The sequence below is a fragment of the Rhincodon typus genome, unplaced genomic scaffold (assembly GCF_021869965.1).
Source record: "Rhincodon typus isolate 14 unplaced genomic scaffold, sRhiTyp1.1 hic_rhity00000847, whole genome shotgun sequence".
Lineage (NCBI taxonomy): Eukaryota > Metazoa > Chordata > Chondrichthyes > Orectolobiformes > Rhincodontidae > Rhincodon > Rhincodon typus.
Window position 1 is genome coordinate 15,061 of NW_025966485.1, and position 23,625 is coordinate 38,685.

At 39.7% G+C, this 23,625-nt stretch overlaps 1 protein-coding gene across 1 annotated transcript; it reads right to left on the reverse strand.

Annotated features, from left to right (window-relative positions):
* Positions 1 to 1,002: 1,002 nt before the first annotated feature.
* aglb (amylo-alpha-1, 6-glucosidase, 4-alpha-glucanotransferase b) lies at positions 1,003 to 23,173 on the reverse strand (the record flags this gene model as incomplete). Its single annotated transcript, XM_048592229.1, has 9 exons — positions 1,003 to 3,588; positions 8,670 to 8,803; positions 8,892 to 8,979; positions 9,236 to 9,333; positions 9,807 to 10,018; positions 15,101 to 15,213; positions 18,312 to 18,447; positions 18,538 to 18,649; positions 22,948 to 23,173. Coding segments are annotated over 9 exons (1,237 nt in total), but the record flags the coding sequence as incomplete, so codon positions are not given.
* Between the last annotated feature and the right edge of the window lie 452 nt (positions 23,174 to 23,625).

The following is a 23,625-nucleotide window of genomic DNA, read 5'->3' on the forward strand; positions in this document are numbered from 1 at the left end:
CATTGACCAGAAACTCAACTTGTCCATCCCCAGAAATACTGTGGCTACTAAGAACAAGGGATAGAATGCTTCCCATGTCCCTAGTTAAGTGTGGCAAACTCTTAAGAAGCTTAACACCATCTAAGATAAGGCAGCCCACTTGATCAGCACCCCATCCAGCATCTTAAACACCGGCAATTAAAATGTTCCTGGCAGCACCCTCCAAACCCACAACCTTGACCACATGGAAAAACACACAAATAAAGGTAGTCAAGAGGGCATACAGTACGTTTGCCTTCATTGGTCAGGACACAGTCTGAAAATTGGCAAGTCATATTGTAGCTATGTAGAACTTCAGTTTGGCCTCACTTGGAATAATGTGTATAGTTCTGGTCACCAGATTATAAGAAGGGATGTGAAAGCTTTGGATAGGATACAGAATGGTTTATCACATGTTGCCTGGTTTGAAATATATTAGCTATGAGGAGAGACTGGACAAACATGGTTTGTTTTCACTTGAACGCGAAGAATGAGGGGCAACCTGATACAAGTGTACAGAATTAAGACAGGCATGGATAGTCAGAATCTTCCACCCAGAGTAGAAATGTCAATTACTGGGGATCATATGTTTAAGGTGAAAACGACTAAGTTTACAGGAGATGAGAGGCAAGTTTTTTTTTAACACAGATAATGATAAGTGCCTGGCATGTGCTGCAACCTTTGCAGACTGAAGGGACTGTTCCTGTGCTGTATTGTTCTTTATCTTTCCAAACATAGAACACCAGTGCTGTAGAACTATTGCCATGTGTTGTCATTAACATTTATCTTCACTTTTGAATTCATAATGCAATAATCACCACTTTAGTAAACAAGAAGGTTGCAGATACTGGACAAGGGAGGTATTTAATTTCAAATAACTAAATAATGGAGCATTGTGAAAAAGACATAATATATTATGCAAATTAACAAACACATTGAAAGACTATCAAGATTGTGAAATAAACCACACAGGCACAAACTGCGTAGTCTGAATGAGTTTTTAATATTTGCTTATATCTGCAGACAATGTCATATTCTGTTGGTTTTATAGCCATCCCTCCTCAATACAAAAAAAGCTGCAGAAACCATTGCTATATTCGAAATTTAACCTTCCCCAAATTCTAGATGAAAAGTGGCACCATTTTCAAACGATTGTTTGGCTAATTTCTTCATTATTTGGAAGGTTTTAGTGAATAATGTACATTATGTACTATACTTAGGAATGAAGATAGAAAAGTTGAGGTATTTGCACCGTGATCTTATCCTCCAATCAGTTTACCTGTCATTCTTTGCCTGGTCCAGTACAAAGTCAAAAATCACATGATACCGGGTTATAAACCAACAGGTTTATTTGAAATCACAAGCTTTTGGAGCACAGCCCCCTCATCAGGTGCAGTGAGAGAGGAGAAAACATAGACAGAGAGTTAATCGGCAGAGAGATCAAAGGATCATACAACTGGGGTGAGTGGAGTGAACAAACCTAAAATGGCTGACTGACTGCCTCCTGTTGAATCTTTAATCTTTCATACATTCATGCATTCTAGAAATTGCAGAAGCAGGATATGGAGAACTCTGCTAAAAAGGAAATGCAAGTTTCGATTAAGATGCAAATTCCAGAATCTGTTTCAAGTCTCTGCCCGGAGATAATTAAAGGTTTCCATCAGTGTCTGCCTAACTTTCCAAACTTCAAACAGACAGAGTGATAGGAATATATAAAAGGTAACATCTCAGGTCACACACTGAATTGTAGGTGTGAGGCCTTGTTCAGAATCTGTCTTCAGAGTTTTAATCTGGAGTCAGGCTGGTTTTATTCCAAAAGCAGGAATTTATAAAATACCACACTTACTGACTGACAACGAATTGTGTGTTTCTTGAACGCAAAAACAAACACAAACCTGTACGGTGAATCATTTCATCCATGTTTGTTTATTTGCAGATACTTTCCATTTCATTCAAGAAACTTGTTTGAAGTTTGGAAAGTTAGGCAGACAATGATGAAACCTTTAATTATTCTCAGGGCAGTGACTTGAAACAGATTCTGGAATTTGCATCTTAAATCGAAACTGGTGTCTCCTTTCTAACAGAGTTCTCCTTACCCTGCTTCTGCAATTTCTACAATGCAGGAATGTATGAATGATTAAAGATTCAACAGGAGGCAGACAGTCAGCCATTTTAAGTTTGTTCACTCCACTCACACCAGTTATATGATGCTTTGATTTGTCTGCCTATAGAATCTGTGCTGTGTGCTCTCCTCTCACTCCACCTGATGAAGAGGCTGCTTGTGATTTCAAATAAACCTGTTGGACTATAACTTGGTGTCACGTGATTTTTGACTTTGTCCACGCCAGTCTAACACCAGCACCTCCACATCATGGTCCAGTACAAGTACTTATTAAATCAAGAGGCAAACCTAGACTGTGCACATGGTAACACACTAAAGTAGTCAATTCTGGTTTTGACAACAGTACTTGAGATGAACAGCATGGAACACCTCATTACGCAGCTTTCAGAAACTGAAAGTAAATCTACTATCTCATTTGCTGACATTCTTAGAATTACTGAAATTAGCTACAGATAATCATAGACATTGGTGTTTTCAATTTTCCACCTTAATTGGATACAAAAATACATGCATATATAGTATGGTTATGTACCTATACTCTATCACAATCTCAATACTGAGAAGTTAAGACGAACAGTACCATCAACATTTTGAATATATCACACACCCAGTTCCCACTCCATTAAGCACAAAGTATTAAAATTTAATCGTACAGTTCTAAATGTGCAAATATCATGCAAGTGCTTAAAATTATTTTCATTCCATTGGGCTTAAAATAAGCTTGAGCACAGTAAAATGCAAGATAATGTTTCACTGACACATTACCTTATTATTGCTACTCAACCAAAACATTTTGGAAAGTGCTTAAATATTGCTACAAAATTCTAACTTTCCAATTAGTTTGTAATGTTTAATTTAGATTAATGCATCTTGGCTGTTAAGCACAATAAATGGTGATAGCTACAATGAGGTTCAAATTGTGATTTTGCACAGTGCGTTCTTTTTAAGCTGTTATCAGCTTTTCAAACATCAAGCTCGAAGTTCAGACTTATGCACTGTTGGGTCATAACATTTTACAGCAAGTTTCAGATCAGTGCAAATATTGCTAATAGCCAAAGAAGCAGAAATACTCACGTCAGTTAATCTCACAGCCACATTAGATCATGAATTTAAAACACTTTTATACTAATCACTTAAGCACAATAAAGGATATGAGATTACATAACACTTCACGTCACAACTGTCCTGTCCCACTGATGTGATCAACTGCTTTTAATTGGATCACAAACTGTACATTAAAATGGCAAATGGTATTAAATACTATGGAGGGACACAAAAGGAACACCTTTAGCTCATGTATTGCAATCGTCAAGGGAAAAAATACTGCACTTCACAGCTCATATAGTACTTCTAGGATGGTAGCTAGTGACCAGGCTTGAGTTTCACAGCTAAACGGACAGTACCCTCCATTTTCATTTGTAAGCTCTGGAAGACCCTTCCAGGGAGATCTGCAAAATGGGAAATAAAACAAAACAGTAAATATGAAGACTGCAACTGATAGAATTAGATTTTCTTTAATCTATTTTTTTGAGAGAATGACATGGCCAACAGCTGTTTTAAAACTTTAAGCAAAAGTGTGCCAAAATAGGTCATATCTAAACACGTCATGTTGGGTTATCAATCAGTTGGCAAATTATGATTACTGTATGAGTTACAAGGATTCAAACAAAAACTAAGAGTAGACCACTCTGCCCTTTCGGCCTGCACTGACATTCAGTAATAGCTGATCAGATTTTAACCTGACCTGTACATTATTTTCATATCGATAAGGTTTCATCCCCATGGCAATCAAAAATTTGCCCTTGCCTTAAAAATATTTAAAGATTCTGAATTCAATGCCTTTTGAAAAAGAGAATTCCAGAGACTCAAAAACCCCAGAAAAAAAAATGCTTTTTCATCTTGGTCTTAAATGGGTGACCTCTTGTTTTTAAACTATGATTCTCGATTCTCCAAGAGGAAATATCCTTTTGACATCCACCTGGTTAAGTCCCCTCAGGATCTTGTATGTTTCAATTAAGTCACCTCTGACTCTTCTAAACTCCAGAAGATACAGGCCAAGCCTCCCTAGGCTTTCTTCATAAGGCAAGCTGTTCATTCCAGGTATTAGTCTACTAAACCTTCTATGAACTGCTTCCAATGCTTTAACATCTGTCCATAAGTACAGTAACCAGTATTCCAGATGCAGTCTGACCAGTGTCCTGTACAACTGAAGCATAACATCCCTACTCTTGCATTCAATTCTGCTCACAATAAAACATAACACTATTAGTTTTCCTGATTATTTGCTGTACCTGAATATTAACCTTCTGCGATTCATGCACTAGGACACCCAGAGCTCTCTGGCTATCACAGAAACTTGGGTAACTCGGGGACAGGAATGGTTGTTGGAAATTCTGGGATTTAGATGCTTTAAAAGAAATAGGGAGTGTGGAAAAAGAGGCAGGGGAGTGGCATTGCTAGTCAGGGCTAGTATAGCACTACTGAAAGGCAGTTCGAGAATGATATGTCTACAGAGTCAGTTTGGGTTGAGATCAGGAACAAGAAAGGAGCAGTCACGTTGTTGGTTTTTTTTTTTAAAAACAGACCCCCTAATAGTTGCAGAGAAGTGGAGGAGCAGATTGGGAGGCAGATACTGGAAAGGTGCAGAAGTCACAGGGTTGTAGTCATGGGTGACTTCAACTTTCCAAATATTGATTGGAAACTTTTTAGTTACAATAGTTTAGCTGGAGCGGATTTTGTCCAGTGCGTCCAGGAAGGATTCCTGACACAGTACATGGATAGATCAACATGAGGAGAGGCCACTTTGGATTTGGTGCTTGGCAATGAACCGGGCCAAGTGTTAGACCTGTTGGTAGGAGAGCATTTTGGCCGTAGCGATCATAACTCTGTTACTTTTACAATAGTCATGGAAAAGGATAGGTACATACAGCAGGGCAAGGTTTATAATTGGGGGAGGGTAATTACAATTCTGTTAGGGAAGAACTGGGTAACATAAAATGGGAACAGAAACTGTCAGGGAAGAGCACTATTGAAATGTGGAGATTGTTTAAGGAATGCATACTGTGTGTGCTCGATGTGTTTGTCCCTAGCAGGCAGGGAAGATGCGGTCAAGTGAGGGAGCCTTGGTTCTCAAAAGAGATCGAACGACTGGTTAAGAGGAAGAAGGATGCTTATATAAGGTTTAGGAAACCAGGAATGGAAAAGGCTCTAGAGGGATACAAGTAATCCAGGAAGGAGCTGAAGAAAGGGCTTAGGAGAGCTATAAGGGGGCATGTGAAAACCTTGGCAGATAGGATCAAGGAAAACTCCAAGGCTTTTTACACGTACGTGAGGAATAAGAGAATGACCAGAGAAAGGGTAGGGCCGATCAAGGATTGTAAAGGGAGTTTGTTCTCGGAGCCTAAAGAAATAGCAGAGGTCCTCAATGAATACTTTTCTTCAGTATTCACAACTGAGAGGGACCTAGTTGTAGAGAAGGTCAGACTGATAGGCTAGAGGAGGTCGATGTTAGCAAGGAAGATGTACTAGGAATTTTGAGGAAGTTGAAGATAGATAAGTCCCCCGGGCCTGATGGGATTTATCCAAGGATTCTATGGGAAGTGAGGGAAGAGATTGTAGGGCCTTTGGCGATGATCTTTTTGTCCTCACTGTCCATGGGTATAGTGCCAGAAGATTGGAGAGGCAAACGTCATTCCCTTGTTCAAAAAAGGGAATAGGGATAACCCTGGAAATTACAAGCCAGTTAGTCTTACGTCAGTGGTGGGCAAATTATTGGAAAGGGCTCGGAGAGATAGGATTTATGATCACTTGGAAAGGCACGGTTTGATTCGTGATAGTCAGCATGGATTTGTGAGGGGTAGATCATGCCTCACAAACCTTACTGAATTCTTTGAAGAGGTGATCAAACACGTGGATGAAGGTAGAGCAGTGGATGCGCTAACATGGATTTAAGTAAGGCGTTTGATAAGGTTCCCCATGGTAGGCTCACACAGAAGGTAAGGAGGCATGGGATAGGGGGAAATGTGGCAAATGTGGCAAATTGGATTCAGAATTGGCTGACCCTTAGAAGACAAAGGGTGGTAGTGGACGGAAAATATTCAACATGGTGCTCAGTTACGAGTGGTGTACCACAAGAATCTGTCCTGGGTCCTCTTCTATTTGTGATTTTTGTAAATGATTTGGATGAAGGAGTGGAAGGGTGGATTAGTAAGTTCGCGGATGATACGAAGGTGGGTCAGTTGTGGATAGTGCGGAGGGCTGTTCTAGGTTACAAAGGGACATTGATAGTATGCAGAGCTGGGCTGAGAAGTGGCAGATGGAGTTTAACCCTGAAAAGTGTTAGGTAATAATTTTGGAAGGACGAACTTGAAAGCAGAATACAGGGTTAATGGAAAGATTCTTGGCAGTGTGGAGGAGCAGAGGGATCTTGGGGTTCATGTCCACAGTTCCCTGAAAGCTGCCACCCAGGTGGATAGAGTTGTTAAGGCGGCGTATGGTGTGTTAGCTTTCATTAATAGAGGGATTGAGTTCAAGAGCCGTGAAGCCTGGTTCGGCCACATCTGGAGTATTGTGTCCAGTTCTGGTCGCCTCATTACAGGAAAGATGTGGAAGCGTCGGAAAAGGTGCAGAGGTGATTTACCAGGATGTTGCCTGGAATAGAGGGAAGGTCTTACGAGGAAAGGTTGAGAGCGCTAGGGCTTTTCTCTTTCGAACGACGAAGGATGAGAGGTGACTTGATAGAGGTGTACAAAATGATCAGAGGTATAGATAGAGTGGACAGCCAGAGACTTTTTCCTAGGGCAGAGGTAACTATTACGAGGGGGCATAGTTTTAAAGTGAGTGGAGGTAGATATAGGGGAGACGTCAGAGGTAGGTTCTTTATTCAGAGAGTCGTAGGGGCGTGGAATGCATTGCTGGAGAGGGTAGTGGAGTTGGCCTCATTAGGGGCATTTAAGCGGCTATTAGATAGGCATATGGATGATAGTGTAAAGTAGGGGTAGAGGTTAGATATACCTTAGGATTAGGGTAAAAGTTCAGCATAACATCATGGGCCGAAGGGCCTGTACTGTGCTATGTTCTATGCATCTTGGAGCTCTGTAACCTCTCACAATTTAGATGATATACTTCCTTTTTATTCTTTCTACCAAAATGGACAATTTCACACTTTTTCACATTGTATTCCATTTGGCAGATCTTTGCCCACTCACTTAACCTATCGACATCCCTTTGTAGACTCCTTATGTCCCCTTCATATCTCACTTTCCTGTCTTCAGAACTTTCCTGTTATCAGCAAATTTAGTTATCATACACTGGGTCCTTTCATCCTAGCAATGTGTATAAATTGCAAAGAGTTCAGACCCCAGCACTGACCATTGAGGCATAACACTCATGACATCCAGCCATCCTGAAAAAGACCCATTTATTCCTACACTCTACTCTGTTACACAGCCAGTCTTCTATCCACATCAATATGAAATTGCCACTATACCGTGAGCTTCAATTTTCCTCAACAACCTTTGACACGGCACTTTATCAAATGCTGTATGAAATCTAAATACAATACATCCACTGTTTCCCCTTTATCTATAACACTAGTTAGAGTCATTGAGGTCTACAGCACAGAAAAATGCCGTTTGACCCACTATCTATATGATAAAAAATAAGCATTTATTCTAATCCCATTTCCCAGCATTTGGCTCATAGCTTTTCATACCATGGCACTGCAGGTGTACATCTAAATACTGTTTAAACGTTATGGGGGTTTGTCTCTAAAATACTCGCAGGCAGCAAGTTCCAGATTCCCACCACACACTGGCTGGAAAAAAATGTTCCTCACATCTCCTCTAAATCTCCTGCCCCTTACCTTAAGGCTAAGCCTCTGGTCATTGATCCCTCCACCAAGGAGGAAAGTTCCTTTCTCTCTACTCTAACTATGACCCTCAATTTTATACATCTCAGTCATGTTCCCCTCAGTTTTTTAAGATCCAAGGAAAACAAGAACAAGAACAAAAACAGAAGTTGCTGAAAATGTTCAGCGGCTCTGACAGCATCTGTGACGAAAAAAATCAAAGTTGATTAAACTCTGATTTTTTTTTTTCTTCAGATGCTGCCAGACTGGCTGAGCATTTCCAGCAACTTCTGTTTTTGTTCCTGATTTATAGTATCCACAGTTCTTTCGGTTTTTATCCAAGGAAAACAATTCCAGTCTGTCAGTCAATCTCTCCACATACCTAGAACTCTCTAGACCAGGCAACAGCCTCGTATATCTCCTCTGCACCGTCTCCAGTGCAACTACATCCCTATTCTAATATGAACTCCAGAACTGGACATAATACTCTGGCTGTGGCCCAACCAACTTTTTCTACAGTTTCAACATAACCAAAATTTGTCCTTTGAAACACAAATACAAGTCAGATTAAGTTACAAAATGATTTAATATACAGCTGGATGTTAGAGTAATATTGCTCAAGATAAAAGATTTTTTCAAGGAAGTTTGCATTATGTAGCCATTTTAAAATTACTGGCTTACTTTTCCAAGTAATCATAATGACGAGAAAGAATATTCTTCACTAAATATTTTGTGTCTTCATACAAATCCTGGTCCATCATTTTTGAAAATTGCAACTTTGCACGTAGGAAATAACCAAGAGGCCACAGCCATTCCTGAAAACAAAAATAAAACATACCATTTTGTTATAATACAACAAAGAGTATTACATTGAAGGTGATGAAACATTGTATAAATAATTACCGGTCCTTGGTGGTAGTTATAGCCTCTTGATACGTTGAAGTTGCCATTGTCGAAAGAGTTATCATATACACCACAGTAAACTTGGTCACTAACCAGACAGGAAAACAAATATTACTATCTCTGTTAAGACCCATTAGGAAGGGAGTCCAGGTTGGGTAACCACAGAAAATGGATAGCCATGAACAGGTTACCAAAGAAACATCTCAACAATTTTGTACTGTCATGTCTTTTTGTAAAAACTGTACTTTATGGCTACTAGTATACATTTCAGCAATTGTTCGTTTTCATTAACAATATTCATTTGATTGGAAACTAGGACTAATTTTAGCAACAATTTAACTTACTCTGGGTCTAATGTTTTCAATCCCAGGGGTCCAAGCAGCTTCTCCTCTACAACTTTTAAAGCTTTCCATGCTTTTTCTGGGGTAAAAAGCTCAGGGGCCTGAAAATGAAAGGAGTTGATTTTATTACAGTAATCAAAGCTTTATTTAAGCGTTCATATCATTTTAGATAACTCAAAAAAAGGAGTGTTGTGAGATCTCACAACTGAGTGGAACAGCAAAATCAATGGCAACAAACTCAGAATTTAGCACTAATAACACAAATGATGACCGATCAACTACTTACGTAGGTAATTCACATGATAAGCCAATCTCCATCAAGATTTAAAATATGGCATGAATTCAGAATAAAATGCTACAAATACTCTGCACAAAAGTCAGCATCTGCAGGGAGGGAAACACAAGCACACTGACCTGAAATGTTAACTCAGTTTCTCACATCACGTATGCTACCTGACCTGCAGAATATGTCCAGCATTTTCTGTGCATAAATTGCAGCATCTTTACTGACATTTTTCGATTCAAGTGTTGTGCAAAAGCAATGAAATTTATTCTGTGAAATTCAATCACTTACCACAACCATAGCTATAGGGAAATTTGGTCTTAGTTGATAGTCACACCATGGGCTGGAAGCACCAAAGCTGTCTTTGTAAATGTTTTTTTTGTGGACCAAGTTGGGAGACCTTTCATTGGGATCATCTGGATCTTCAGAAACGAAGAAGTTCTTTTCAAAGTTCTCCATTATTTTTTCGTTCCACTCCTCATACATTATAAATATTTCTTTTCCTGTAGAGTACAATATATTTCACTAAACCATTTTGCAGGTTTGGGAAAAAATAAAACTTATTTTGCAAACCCTATAATTTAATGAAGCGTGCATCTCATGACTAAATTTCCAGCTATGACTGACACTTGACTGGATGAGCGTAGCTCCAACAACTCTCAAGGAGCCGGACACCTTCTAGAACAAAGAAGCCCTCTTTATTGGCACCACATCCACTACCTTCACCACCAACACCCAGCAGCAGCAGTGTGTACCATCTACAAGATGCACTGCAGAAATTCACCATGGCTCCTTGGATAGCACCATCGAGAAGGCCAAGGGCAACAGATGCATATTAAATTGAAAATTTATTGCTGTTCCTTCAATGTCATTAGGTCAAAGTCCTGGAACTCCCTCTCCAATAGTATTATGGGTCTACCTACAGCAAATGGACTGTGGTGATTCAAGAAATGGAGGTGCTGGTGTTGGACAGGGGTGGACAAAGTCAGAACTCTCACAATACCAGGTTATGGTCCAACAGGTTTATTTGAAACCAGAAACTTTCAGAGCATCACCTGATGAAGGGGCTAAGTGGAAGGGGCTACACTCCAAAAGCTTGTGATTTCAAATAAACTTGTTGGACTATAAACCTGGTGTCGTGTGACTTCTGACCTGGTTCAAGAATGCAGCTTGTCACCACCTTCTCAAGAACAATAAATGCTGGGCCAGGCCATTCAATGAGTGAAATTTTAAAAATTCATGAATGATAATTAATTTTCACAATTGAAGTAACTATCGTACAGACAGCCATGCGTTGATGCATTCTTCTGATTATAATGTTTAACTGGATTTGACTAACATTAACATGAAATGGACTGTTAAAATAATTGTGCATAATCAGAAGTAATTTTCAATTCTGCCATTTGAGGCAAAAACAATAGTGTAGATTTCAAAAGAACACAAATAGAAAAGACTCTTAACAGGTGGAGGATTCACTACACCAAATTACAGGTAAGGTGTAAAAACTAGGATTATACGCACTGGCTGCAAAAGTTCAGGGACAATTTACAGTTTAAGCTATTGAAGAGAACTGATAGGTTACAGAGGAAGAAAATATTTCTGTTCGCCAAGTCTTGGACCAGGGTACATTGTATTTTTTATTTTATTCACAGATTTGTTAAGAATGAAACTGAGAAAAATGTCCAGAAACAGGGCTATAGAAGTTTGAAACTTGCTTCTGCAAACAGGAGGTAATCAATTGTTAAATTTAGAACAGATTGATACATTTTTGTTCATTAATTTGAGGGATAATGGGATAAAGTAGGATATATGGTATTATGTCAAAATCAGGTACAATCTCATTGAATGACAGAATAGGCTCAAGGGACTAAACAATCCACTTGTTCCTCTGCACTGAAACTCAGCCACTAATGGGATTGGAAAAGGATACAAAGTGAAAATTGGAGGAATGAAATGTTTGATAAAATACAAGATTACAGCAGGAAGTGTTCGTATGGGGCAAGCTCATAGAGGGATGCAAAGACAAAGTTGAGAATTTTAAATTTTAGAACAGGAACTGGTAGCCAAGATTAGACAGCAAAGATGAGCAGAATTCATTGTGTGGTAGAATATATGCAGCAAAGAATTAGAGATTGCAATTCATGAAGGGTGTTTGACAGAAGGCCATGAAGAAGAGATTCAGTTGTCAAACTTGAAGATGACGAAGTCAGAGATGAAGATTTCAGCAGCAAAAGGGCAGAGGCAGGTGAGAGTGTACAGACTTGGTGACTAAACCTCAACTCAGATTTCAACAAGATACCAAGGATTACAAACTGACTCAGTAGAGGAAGGCAGGATCAGTAGCAAGAGAACAATGATTTCAGTGGGGGCTGAAGACAAAGTGTAAGTAAATGTGAAGTCGGTTAGGCCACAGCTAGAGCATTGTATGCAGTTCTGGAATCCACAATAATAGGAGGGATATGTCTGCACTGGAGAGACTGCAGAAGAGATTTACCAGAATGTTGCCTGGACTGGGGAGTTTTAGTTCTGAAGAGAAATTGGCTAACATGATTGAGATCTATAAAATTACAGGGCGCATAGACAGAGTAGGCAGGAAAGAAACCTTTCCCCTTGAAGGGGGGATCAATGGCTAGGGCATAGTTTTAAGGTAAAGGGGCAAAAGGTTTTGGGGCGATGTGAGGGAAAATATTTTCACCCAGAGGGTGCTGGGAATCTGGAACTTACAGACAATAAAGGGTGGTACAGGAAAAACCCTCATAACATTTAAGTAGTACTTAGATTTACATTTGCGAGATCCAGGCTGGAAAATAGGATTTGAAAGTTATGTAGCAGTTTTTGACTAGAACAGACTCGATGGGTCGAAGGGTATTTTTTCCATAATGTAGACCTCTACGATTGTTATTTACTTGGGCTTTAATCATTTACAGTTTATGATGTTATCTTTCCCATCCTCACCCTAAGAGGAGGACCTTAAGGCTAAATAATGGACAAAGATATCTGCCCTCCTCTAATTCTGGCCTCTTGAGCATTACAGATTTAAATCACTCCATCATCAGTGGCTGTGTGCCATCAGTTGCCTATGGTCCAAGGTCCAGAATATTTTGCCTGCATCTTTCTTCTTGACTTCTCTTTTCTCCTTTACCAGACTCAAAACCCTCCCAGCTGCTTCAGCAACAATCTTCCCTCCATTGTAAATTCAGAAGTAGGGATTGTCACCAATGATTACACAATGTTCAGCACCATTCATGACTCCTCAAAGTGAAGCAGTCCATCATCAAATTAAGCAAAACTTGGAATATATCCAGGTTTGGGCTGACAAATGGCAATCAACATTTTTGTCACACAAATGCCAGGCTATGACAATCTCCAATAAGAGACAACCTAACCACTGCCTCATGACATTCAATGGTGTTACCGGCAAGGAATCCCCCACTATCAACAGCATGGGAATTACCACTGACCAGAAACTCAACTGGACTCATCATGTAAATGCAGTCACTACAACAGCAGGTCCCAGGTTAGAATGCTGTATTGAGTAACTCATCCCCTAATTTCCCACAGCGTGTCCAGCATTCACAAGGCACAAGTCAGGAGTGTGATGGAATACTCCCCACTTGGCTGGGTGAGTGCAGCTCCAACAACACCGAAGAAAATGATACCATCCAGAACAAAGCAGCTTGCTTGATTAGCACCACATCCACAAGCATCCATGCCCTCTGCCACTGATGCTCAGTAGCTGCAGCATCTATCATCTACATGATGCACTGCAGAAATTCACCAAAGATCCTTAGACGGCATCTTCCAAACCCATGACCATTTCCATCTAGAAGGACAAGGGCAGCAGATATACGGGAACACCATCAACTGCAAGTTACCTTCCAAGTCACTCACCATCCTGACTTGGAAACATATCACCTTCAATGTTGCCAGTTCACAATCCTGGAATTCCCTCCCTAACGGCATTGTGGGTCTATAGTAAAGACTGCAACGGTTCAAGGAGGCAACTCACCACGACCTTCAAGGGCAATTCGGCACAGCCAAATGCTGGCCAGCCAGTGATGCACATGTCCAACAGGTGAATAATAAAAAGAAAAATTGCTCTCCCCTTTGGTCATCTGGCACAATTTCTTGTGTCTTGATGCCACATTTTGTTTTATAATATTCTAGTGAAGCAGTTTGTAATGGTTTATAGTGTTAAAGGTGCAAAATAAATATGAAGGTCAAAGTTTCAAAGCTGGTAAGCACGAGATCTTCAGCATTGTTGAGAGAGGAAGCAATATAAAAATCAGGGGAGTAGTAAACTGTAATTAGTAAACTATACAGAGCAAATAGTGAGACTCCAGCTGGAGAGCTGAACAAATCTGGATTTGACACTTTGAGAAGGTCTTGGAGGTAGTGTGGTCAAGATTTTCTAGACTAGTATCAATGCTGAGGGAGTTCTGTAATGTAGAGAAACGAGAGAAGATGGGATTGTCCTTAAAGCAGAAAAGGCATACAATACAAATACTCAAAACCATGAACAGTTTTGATGAAATAAACAGAAACTGTTACCAGTGACAGAAGGGTTGGCATCCAGAGACAGATTTACCACTGAAAACAAAATACACATTTTTCCAAAGCTACCCAGCTTGTACAGGACAGTCTTCAAGAATACCAATGAACCAGCTCATTTTATTGACTTGTAACAGTTTCAGCTAAGTTTGGGTTTAAACTCAAACAAAATGGGTGCCAGCCATTCACTGTACATATTGTCAGGACAATGCCTTGACAATACTTTAAATTTTGAACAAGGCAAATTTACAATGTTGCAGTTAAGTGCCAATCATCAATAACTGGTGTATTTCCCATTTAATGCTTCTATTATGTTAGCTTTTCCGTTAAATTGGTATTTCTAAAAATCATCCCTGTGAATGCGAGATAAAAAGCTTCAATAAATATGACTTTTTCAGTAATATTCTAGTCCCATGCTACCAAGCAATAATTTATAGACAATTCATGATGATTCATTACAGAAAATGTGACAACTTTTTTTTCCAAAAAGGAGGCCAAAACTGCTGCGCTCTAAAATGCACTGCCTGAAATGTTGTAGTTTCAAATTAACAATTGTCCCATAGATAAAAGAAAGAATTGGATAAGTCACCAAAATGAAGAAACATTTATTGGCTTAAGGAAAAGGGGAGGGAAGTGTGAATAAATGGATAGTGCGATCAAACAGCTGACACAGGGATAATGGGTCAAATGTCTCGATGTTGTGTCATGCTATAATTTTTAAAACATCCAGAATAATACGACTTAAAAATTTCAGGTCAGGGACTAATAGTAATGTGTAGCAAATACTTCAGAATATAAAATAAATCTACTTTAGGAACTGATCAAGATTCATAGGAATAATAGCACATGACTGTTGCATTCAATCCCTCGAATACATTCCAGCATTCTACTGGATCATGGCCGGTCTGTAACAACTCCATTTACCACCCTATAACTGAAATCCCTTGATATTATTTTTCTCTCTAAATTCCTGGAAAAAATCAAAGTGGTCTGATTAAATCATGGCAACTATGTATATAGATTAACTTTCTCACCATCTTTATATGCCTTCACTCCATTGTAAGGGAACAGGGATTTTTTATTCAGTTCCATCAACCAGCGAATAGTTGATTTACTGAGGCCAACTATTTCAACAGCAGATCCATCTCTGCAAAGTAAAAACATTTCAGCTGGTCAGTTTATGGGATCAGATATTTCCCTGAAGGATAGATCATTGGAGAAAACTTAAGACTTGCATTTATATAGTGGTAATGTTTTAAAAACTTACCTCTTCTAAAGGCTTCAGAAATAAAGGAGAAGGTTTCTGAAGGATAATTTAAAGCTTTGTTAAAGAGGTAGGTCTTGAAGGTGATCTTAAAAAGCAGCAAAGAAAGGTGGAGAGAAAGGGAGGTTTTAGAAGAAATTCCAGAGTGTGGGGTCTCTCAGTGGTTGACAGCACAGCTGGATAAGGAATGAGGAGCAGGTTGACATAACAGGCCAGAGTCAGTTAAGCAGTGTTTGATAAGGGATAGGCTGTGGAATTTGTGTTTTTATCCCCATTACAATTTGCTTTAAAAAACAAAGTTAGGATGATCTCTTTGGGAACATTTGTTTTATTGGCCACCCTTAGTTATCCTACCGTTTGAGATATTTGTGTAATATATGGCTCCAAACAAGGATAGGGCAGATCAGATATGATGTCAGGTGCTTTTCCCAAGAAAGAATTGTGAAATCCAACTAAAGTAATAACATTTGGCAGCTTTTATTGACACTTAGTTTTAGTGCTAGTTCACTTTGAACTTCTCCTCAGACAGCAATTTATTGTGTACATTTGAAGAATAATTTCACAAGACTGTGCTGTTGACAGGTATCTTGCTCAATATGGTAAATTTATCAAGAGGCACAGAAGAACGTTGTTCAATTTCACAATGGGTGTAAAGGACAATCCATGGTGATTATTGGGAGAGGTGGCATGGACAGTCTAGGGCAAGTGGTGGCTAGTGGCTTGCATGGGTTGGCATGAGTTGCCACTATCTTGGTATAAGATTATAAAGGGGACAGAAAGGGAGGGATAACGTAGAAACAGAAGATAGGAGTAGGAGTACACCATTCAACTTTAAGTCTGTTCTGCCATTCAATATGATCATGACTGATGACTTATATCAATACCCTAATCCCACTTCCTATCCCTTCAGACACAAGAGCTATATCTACCTCCTTCTTGAAAACACAATATTTTGGCCTCAACCACTTTGTGGTTGCAAATTCTACAGGCTCACCACTCTCTGGGTGAAGAAATTTCTCCTCAACTCAGTCCTAAATGACTGACCCCTTATCCTTAAACAATGACCCCGTTCCGGACTCAACCAGAATCAGGAACGTCATTCCTGCATCTAACCTGTCTTGTCTTGTTAAAATTTTAAGTTTCCACACAGTTCCCATTTCCCTCCATCCTTCTAAACCTCAATGATACAATTCTAACCAATTCAATCTCTCATGTGTTAGTCCTGCTATCCCAAGAATCAATTTGGTAAACCTTCACTGCCTCTCTCGATAGCAAGAGCATCGATCTGCACAGGAGACCAAAACTGCATACAATATTCCAGGTGTGGTCTCACCGGTGTCCTGTGTAGTTGCAGCAAGATATCCCTGTTCCTGCACTCAAATTCTCTCACCGCAAAGGCAACAGACTGTTTGCCTCCTTTACTGCCAGTTAAACCTGTATGCTTACTTTCAGCAACTTGTGCACGTGGACACCCAGGTCTTATTGAGCATTCCCCACTTCCAAATAATAACCTGCCTTCCTATTTTTGCTACCAAAGTGACTAAGAGGGATGTGTTGGGGTATGGGGAAGCAAAATTTGCAGGTGAGTGCTGATTTTTATTATGTATTTTTCTTCACAGAATGCCAGAGCATCAGGACTGACATTTCACCAGCACCACTCTGCATCTAGCAGTGTTTAAGTTTTCATTTTCACCCACACCCACTCTCAGTGAAAATCTGATGTTCCAGGGCATTTTCTCCTGGGTCATATTTGTGGAACCTCTGGATCTGCATTCTCGACCCTGGAGAGATGTTTGAGGCTAATGTCTCCAGGTTTCCTGATGTTAAATTGGAAGGTAACTGTCTGGCATCCAGTTCAGGTTGTCTGGAAACCAAAAGGGGAATGTTTCTTGGAGGTGGAGAGGCAGAGCTGAATGTCATCTGCTTACTGGAGCAATCTGGCACTGATTTTGAACAATGTCAACTACTAACATGTAGATGAGAAATAGCAAGGATAGATCCTTAGGGGGCTCCAGAAGTAATGGTGTGGGAATGTGAAGTGAAACTATTGCAGGAGATCTTTCCTGACCTACAGAACAAGAATAAAATTAGGCAAGGGCAATGTTTCTATTATGGCCACAGAGGGGAGAGGTTGAAGGTGGTTAGTGTTTTCAACTGTGTCATAGGCCACAGACTACTCCAGAATGAGGAAGTTAGAGTCTATCAGAGTCACATTACATTTGTGGTTTTAAGGACCGTTTAGGTGCAAAAACTTGGAGTGATTCAAATATGGAGTGACAGGAAAGATGGGAGGAATCTGGAAGTGACGACGTCAAGGGCGGTTAGAGAAGCTACAGTTTGAGAGAAGAGGGATAATGTTCAAATTGTATGTAAATGAATAACGGTAAAAAGAGGAAACAGTACATAAGAGGAAATTGCTTGCAGTAACAGATAACAGGGTCTGGTACAGACGTTAGGGGGTCAGGAAGTTAGTGGTAAATAGGCTTGAGAAAGTAGAGAATGGATCTCTGAGAGGGCAAGCTTGGTGAGGGTTTCTGAGGAAATAGGAGTGGAACAAAAAGAAAATAAAGTGCACCACATGTTTGTTCTTCTCTTCTCAAAAATACTTGCAGTCAAGTATCTATCCTAAGATATTTACTGATTATAACAGCTTCTGAAGGAAAAAAATACAACTGAGCTAACCTAAGGAAATTAAGCAACTCGAGGGTCATGCAGGTCAGTCAACTTTATCCCCATTGCAGATTGACTCGACTAGTAACAGTTGCAAGCACAATTTTGCACTAACCACTGTGCAGATGTTTTTAAATATCAAATTAGATTTAAGAAATACAAAGATAAAATTAATTTCTATTAATATTTACAATTTTGGTTCAGCAGTTTCACAAAAGTGATTGCAGAAAACAAAGTACACAACATTTAAAAAAAATTGGTCCTTGATTTGAAGTTCCATATCTTCAATCTCATTTTATGGACACTTTTACCTTGGTGTAGCTGGAATTCCTTTATTTTGAGCTATTTCACTCTCCCCCATTTTGTCCATCCAAGTGCCACAGTTGTATCGCTGCCCTCCAAAAACAAAGCCTGTTTCTTGGTTCACCCCTATAGCAACGTTGAAACCTTCAACAGAAGTAACCAACACATTACATGTAATGTCTCAAATTATTTACAGTATATTATTTGCAAGAATTGGAAATGTAGCAGAAATACCTTCATCTTTCATGTGTGAATCCATGTGAGGTCCAGCATTTCTTTCTCTATACTGTACACCTTCCATATGGCGCTGCATGACCTCCTGAATGACATCATACAGGGGCTGTTCCTGGTTTGAATGATATCACAAAACATATTATAGACAAGTTTATTTTTTCTTTTAAAAACATTTTAAATTAGTATTCATTTATTATTTCTAGTTAAACTTTTACTCCTGACTCTGGTTTAAACAAATACCCGAAATACAAGAGGCCTAGTTCTGCACCAGTGGCAAATGAACAGTATCAGAAACACAAAAACAGAAAATAGGATCAGGAAAGGCCTTTCAACCCCTTGAGTTTGTCCCACTATTCAACATCATATGGCTCATTACTGAGCTCAATGTCCTAATCCCTCCCTCTTCCCATATCCTTTTAGCCATAAAAGGCTATATCTACCTCCTCCCCGAAAACACAATGTTTTCTGTGAAAACACAACCAGTTTCTTTGGAGTGAATTCCACAGGCCCGCCACTCTCTGGTTGAAGAAATTTCTCCTTAGATCAGTGCTAAAAGTTTAAGTAAGAGAGATAAACCTATGACTCCTGGTTCTGGATTCCACCAACATCAGGAGCATGCTTCCTGCATCAACCCTGTCCAGTACTGTTAGAATTTTATAGGTTTCTATGAGGTTTCCCCTCATCCTTACGAAGTCGAGTAAATATAATCCCAACCAACTCAATCTCTCCTCCTCTCTCAGTTCTGCCATCCCAAGACTCAATTTAGTAAACCTTAGCTGCACTCCTCCTACAGCAAGAGCATCCTTCCACAGATAAGGAGACCAAAACTGCACACAATAATACCTCACCAAGGTCTTGTATAATTGCAGCAGGATATCCTTGTCCCTCTCCTTGAATCCTCTCTCTATGAAGGCCAACATAGTTTGTCTTCGTTACTGTCTGCTACACCCGCACTCTATTTTCAGCAACTGGCGCACAAAGACACTCAAGTCTTATTGAATATTGCCCTCTCAATTTGCAGCCAAATAATAACCTACCTTCCTATTTTTGCTACCAAAGTGATCCCCTCACACATTATACTATGCACAATCTATTGATTTTCCCTTATGATGTGTCCTTCTTCCATTGCAGCTATCTAATAGATTTAACTCATCTGCCATACATTTGCACACCCACTCAAACTGTCCAAATCACACTGCAATATCTCTGCATCCTCCTCGCAACTCATCCTTCCAATCAGCTTTGTGTCATCTGCTAATTTTGAGATATTACATTTAGTTTCCTCATCTAAAATTGTTAACATATGTTCTGAATAGCTGGGATCCTAGTATTAATCCATGCAGCACCCCACTAGTCACTACCTGCTGTTCAGAAGAAAACCACGTCCCTACAGATCTTCTATGCTTTTTTGCACTTGAACTTGCAGTTATTGAAAAAAAAAATCAAACAGTGCTGCCCCACCCACCCATCTACCCAGATTGCCACCTTTGGGGATCCGAGATCTGTGTGATTAGCGTAACTAAAAGGTATTTCTTCTTACCTAATCAATCAACTGAAGAATTCTTCCTGAGACAGGGGTTGTTGACTTGCTTGCCGAGCTGGCTTGTTCTCGTTCAGATGTTTCGTCACTATACTAGGTGACATCATCAGTGCAGCCTCCGATGAAGTGATGTTATTCTACTCCGCTTGGAAATATACTGTCTGGTATGTTATGGTGAGTAGTGTCATTTCCGCTTTTGATCTGTATGGGTTTGTATATGGATTTATAAAATACCCATACAGATCGAAACTGGAAATGACACTACTCACCATAACATACCAGGACAGTATAAATTCTAAGTGGAGTAGAATAACATCACTTCATCGGAGGCTGCACCAATGATGTCACCTAGCATGGTGACGAAATATCTGAATGAGAACAAGCCAGCTCAGCAAGCAAGTCAGCAACCTCACCCACAACCCGAGCTACAGATCTTTGCCAAAACTTTATTCTTCCGGAGAGATTTGCTCACTAAATAAATTTCTAACTTGTTTATCCCGGTTTAATGTCAAATTATGGACAGCAATAGTTTCTGAACTGTGAATTGGTGTCACAGAAACAACACATTGGGTCATGCTCTCCTCCCCCTGCTCTGAAACTACACCCCACGCAGGCAGAAAGGCCAAAGCAGAATTTGGCCCCATCCTTGCTCTGCTCTTCTCTGTTCAGGGAGAAGATTCCTACCAGTTCCAACACTATTAACAACGTTTAAATTATGCACAAACTATTGATTTTTCCTTCTTCCATCACAACTACCTCATGAATCCAACTCAGCAGTTATGACCTGGCCCCCAGATTTTTCTCTCTTCTCAAGATATTTTTAAAAAAGTGACATAAGCAGGAGCTTAGCCACAACTCCGTCCTCCCCCTAGCAACTGTCCGAGACTGAACAAGAAAGTTTGTAACCTGCTGTATTTGATCCAAGATGAATTTTCAACTGTACATTTGGGACATCTAACAAAACTATTCCCAGTTCCCTAACATCCATCAACAGCTTTGGAATCTCCCTCTCCCTCATTTTCCTTCTTTGAGATTCCTTAAAACCTTCATCCTCAACCAGGGAGTTTTGGCTAACTGCATGAATATTTCCCTATGTGGAACAATATCATAGATTGATTTATTTCTGAAATGCCTTGAGACACATTAAAATGTGCTACACAAATGCAAGTTGTTGTAGTGAACCATATTTAATGAGTCTTAAGGCAGTAATATGCCAATAACCATAAGCTGCATAATGATTATGTCTTGCTCTTGGGGTTCATGAGTACAGAAGCTATCAATTTCTGTACAGAGTAAAAGGCTTCCTCAGAACAAATTTGAGCTTTTGGTGCCTCTAAGTTTTTTGTATTTGTTAGGGGAAGAAGGAGAGAGAAAGGAGACAGATATTTCAAGCTTTTGTTATACCAACAGCAACAACACAAGATCACCACAGTTGTTTGAAAGACACCTGTTGAAAGACTACTGAACAGAAAGCAAAAATAGGTAGCATTTTGTACAGTTCTATTCAGCCATCATTTTTTGTGAATTAAATCAAGCTTTTTCTCTGTCTGAAATTAAATTCAAAGACAAGAACTGGACTTAAACACTAAACCATAGGGAGCTGAATCTGTAGGAAATTGTAATGCTAATTCATTACTTAGTGTCCTAGCCTTGCCTAATGGGATACCTGTGTCAAATTTGGAACAATTGAACCACACAGTTTGAAGGGGTTAATTGAAATCTTTTAATTAGGCCTGTGCTATCAAAATATACTAATCAGAATGATCTAGAGAAGCTTTTAAAGTCTTACAAATATTTTGAAGTACTGAACATAGGAGGTACAGTTAGTAAGTTTGTAGATAACACCAAAATTGGAGGTGTAGAGGACAGCCAAGAAGGTTACCTCAGAGTCCAACGGGATCTTGATGAGATGGGCCAATGGGCCAAGGAGTGGCAGATGGAGTTTAGATAAATGTGAGGTGCTGCATTTTGGAGAAGCAAATCAGGGCAGGACTTATACACTTAATGGTAAAGTCCTGGGGAGTGTTGCTGAACAAAGAGACCTTGGAGTGCAAGTTCACAGTTCCTTGAAAGTAGCGTCGCAGGGATCTAGGTTAGTGAAGGTGGTGTTTGGTATGCCTGCCTTTATTGGTCAGTGCATTAAGTAAAGGAGTTGGGAGGTCACGTTGCAGCTGTACAGGATATTGGTTAGACCACTTTTGGAATACTGCTTTCAATTCTGGTCTCCCAATTGTAGGAAACATGTTAAACTTGAAAGGGTTCAGAAAAGATTTACGAGGATGTTGCCAGGATTGGAGTGTTTGAGCTATAGGGAGAGGCTCAATAGGCTGAGACTATTTTCCCTGGAGCGTCAGATGCTGAGGGTTGACCTTCTAGAGGTTTATAAAATCATGGGGAGCAAGGATAGAGTGAATGGCCAAAGTATTTTCCCCAGAACGCGGAGAGACCAAAACTAGAGGGCATAGGTTTAAAGGAGAGAGGAGAAAAATTTAAAAAAGGGACCCAAGGGGCAACTTTTTCCATTCAGACTGTGGTATGTGTATAGAACGATCTGCCAGAGGAAGTGGTGGAGGCTGGTACAATAACAATATTTAACAGGCATCTGGATGGGTATACGAATAGAAGGGGTTTACAGGGATATGGATGAAATTCTGGCAAATGGGACTAGGTTAATTTAGGATTTCTGGCCGGCATGGACGAGTTGGACTGAAGGCTCTGTTTCCGTGCTGTACAACTCTGATTCTACTGATGCTACACCAGCAGAGGGGGACAAAACATTTGCAATTACAAGGATCAGTCAGCATAGAAGAAAGTACTTTGTGCCATAATTGAACTTAGCTGCAAATTGTTAAGGTGAAGAAAATAATTACCACAGCGTCTACGTCAAGAGCTGGAGACTGGTCAGTAGGATAAAGTCGAGATACAGGACATTTGAGAATTTTCAATCCATTTTCAACCTTCAAACAGTAATCCTGAATACATTGCAGCCACCACCAGACAGCATCTCTACAATTGTATCGAGCGCATATTCCATGACCAAGTAGATTTGGAATTAGACCATGCCGCAGAGTAGTGGCAAATGCAAGAATTATATTCCTGTAATTAAATTAAATTAAATATTTTTAGTACTGACAGGACTGAAGATTTTTTTTTCCAACAAAGACAACTAATTTTCATGAATTCAACAACAACACCTGCAAAGCAAATGAAGTTGGATATGCAGACACCCAAACTAGCTTGATCACATGAAACTCCACTCTGTTTAATGAAACATTTAGGGTCAAAAACAATAGACTGACAAATAGGCTTTGACATCTAAAGTCTGTTATTTTTTTTTTTAAAAAGCCAAGTATTGCCAGCACTGGAGATCAGAAATAACAGGAAAAAAAACTGCATAATCTCTGTCAGTCTGGCACTGTGTGTGGAAGAGAGAAGTTATAATTTCACATCTTTAGTTCTATTGTTTCTTAGGATGTGACCATATATGACTTGTTTTTGGAAAAGGAAAGCTACTGTTCTCAGGCTTCTGTGGTTGAAAGTGCAGGTTT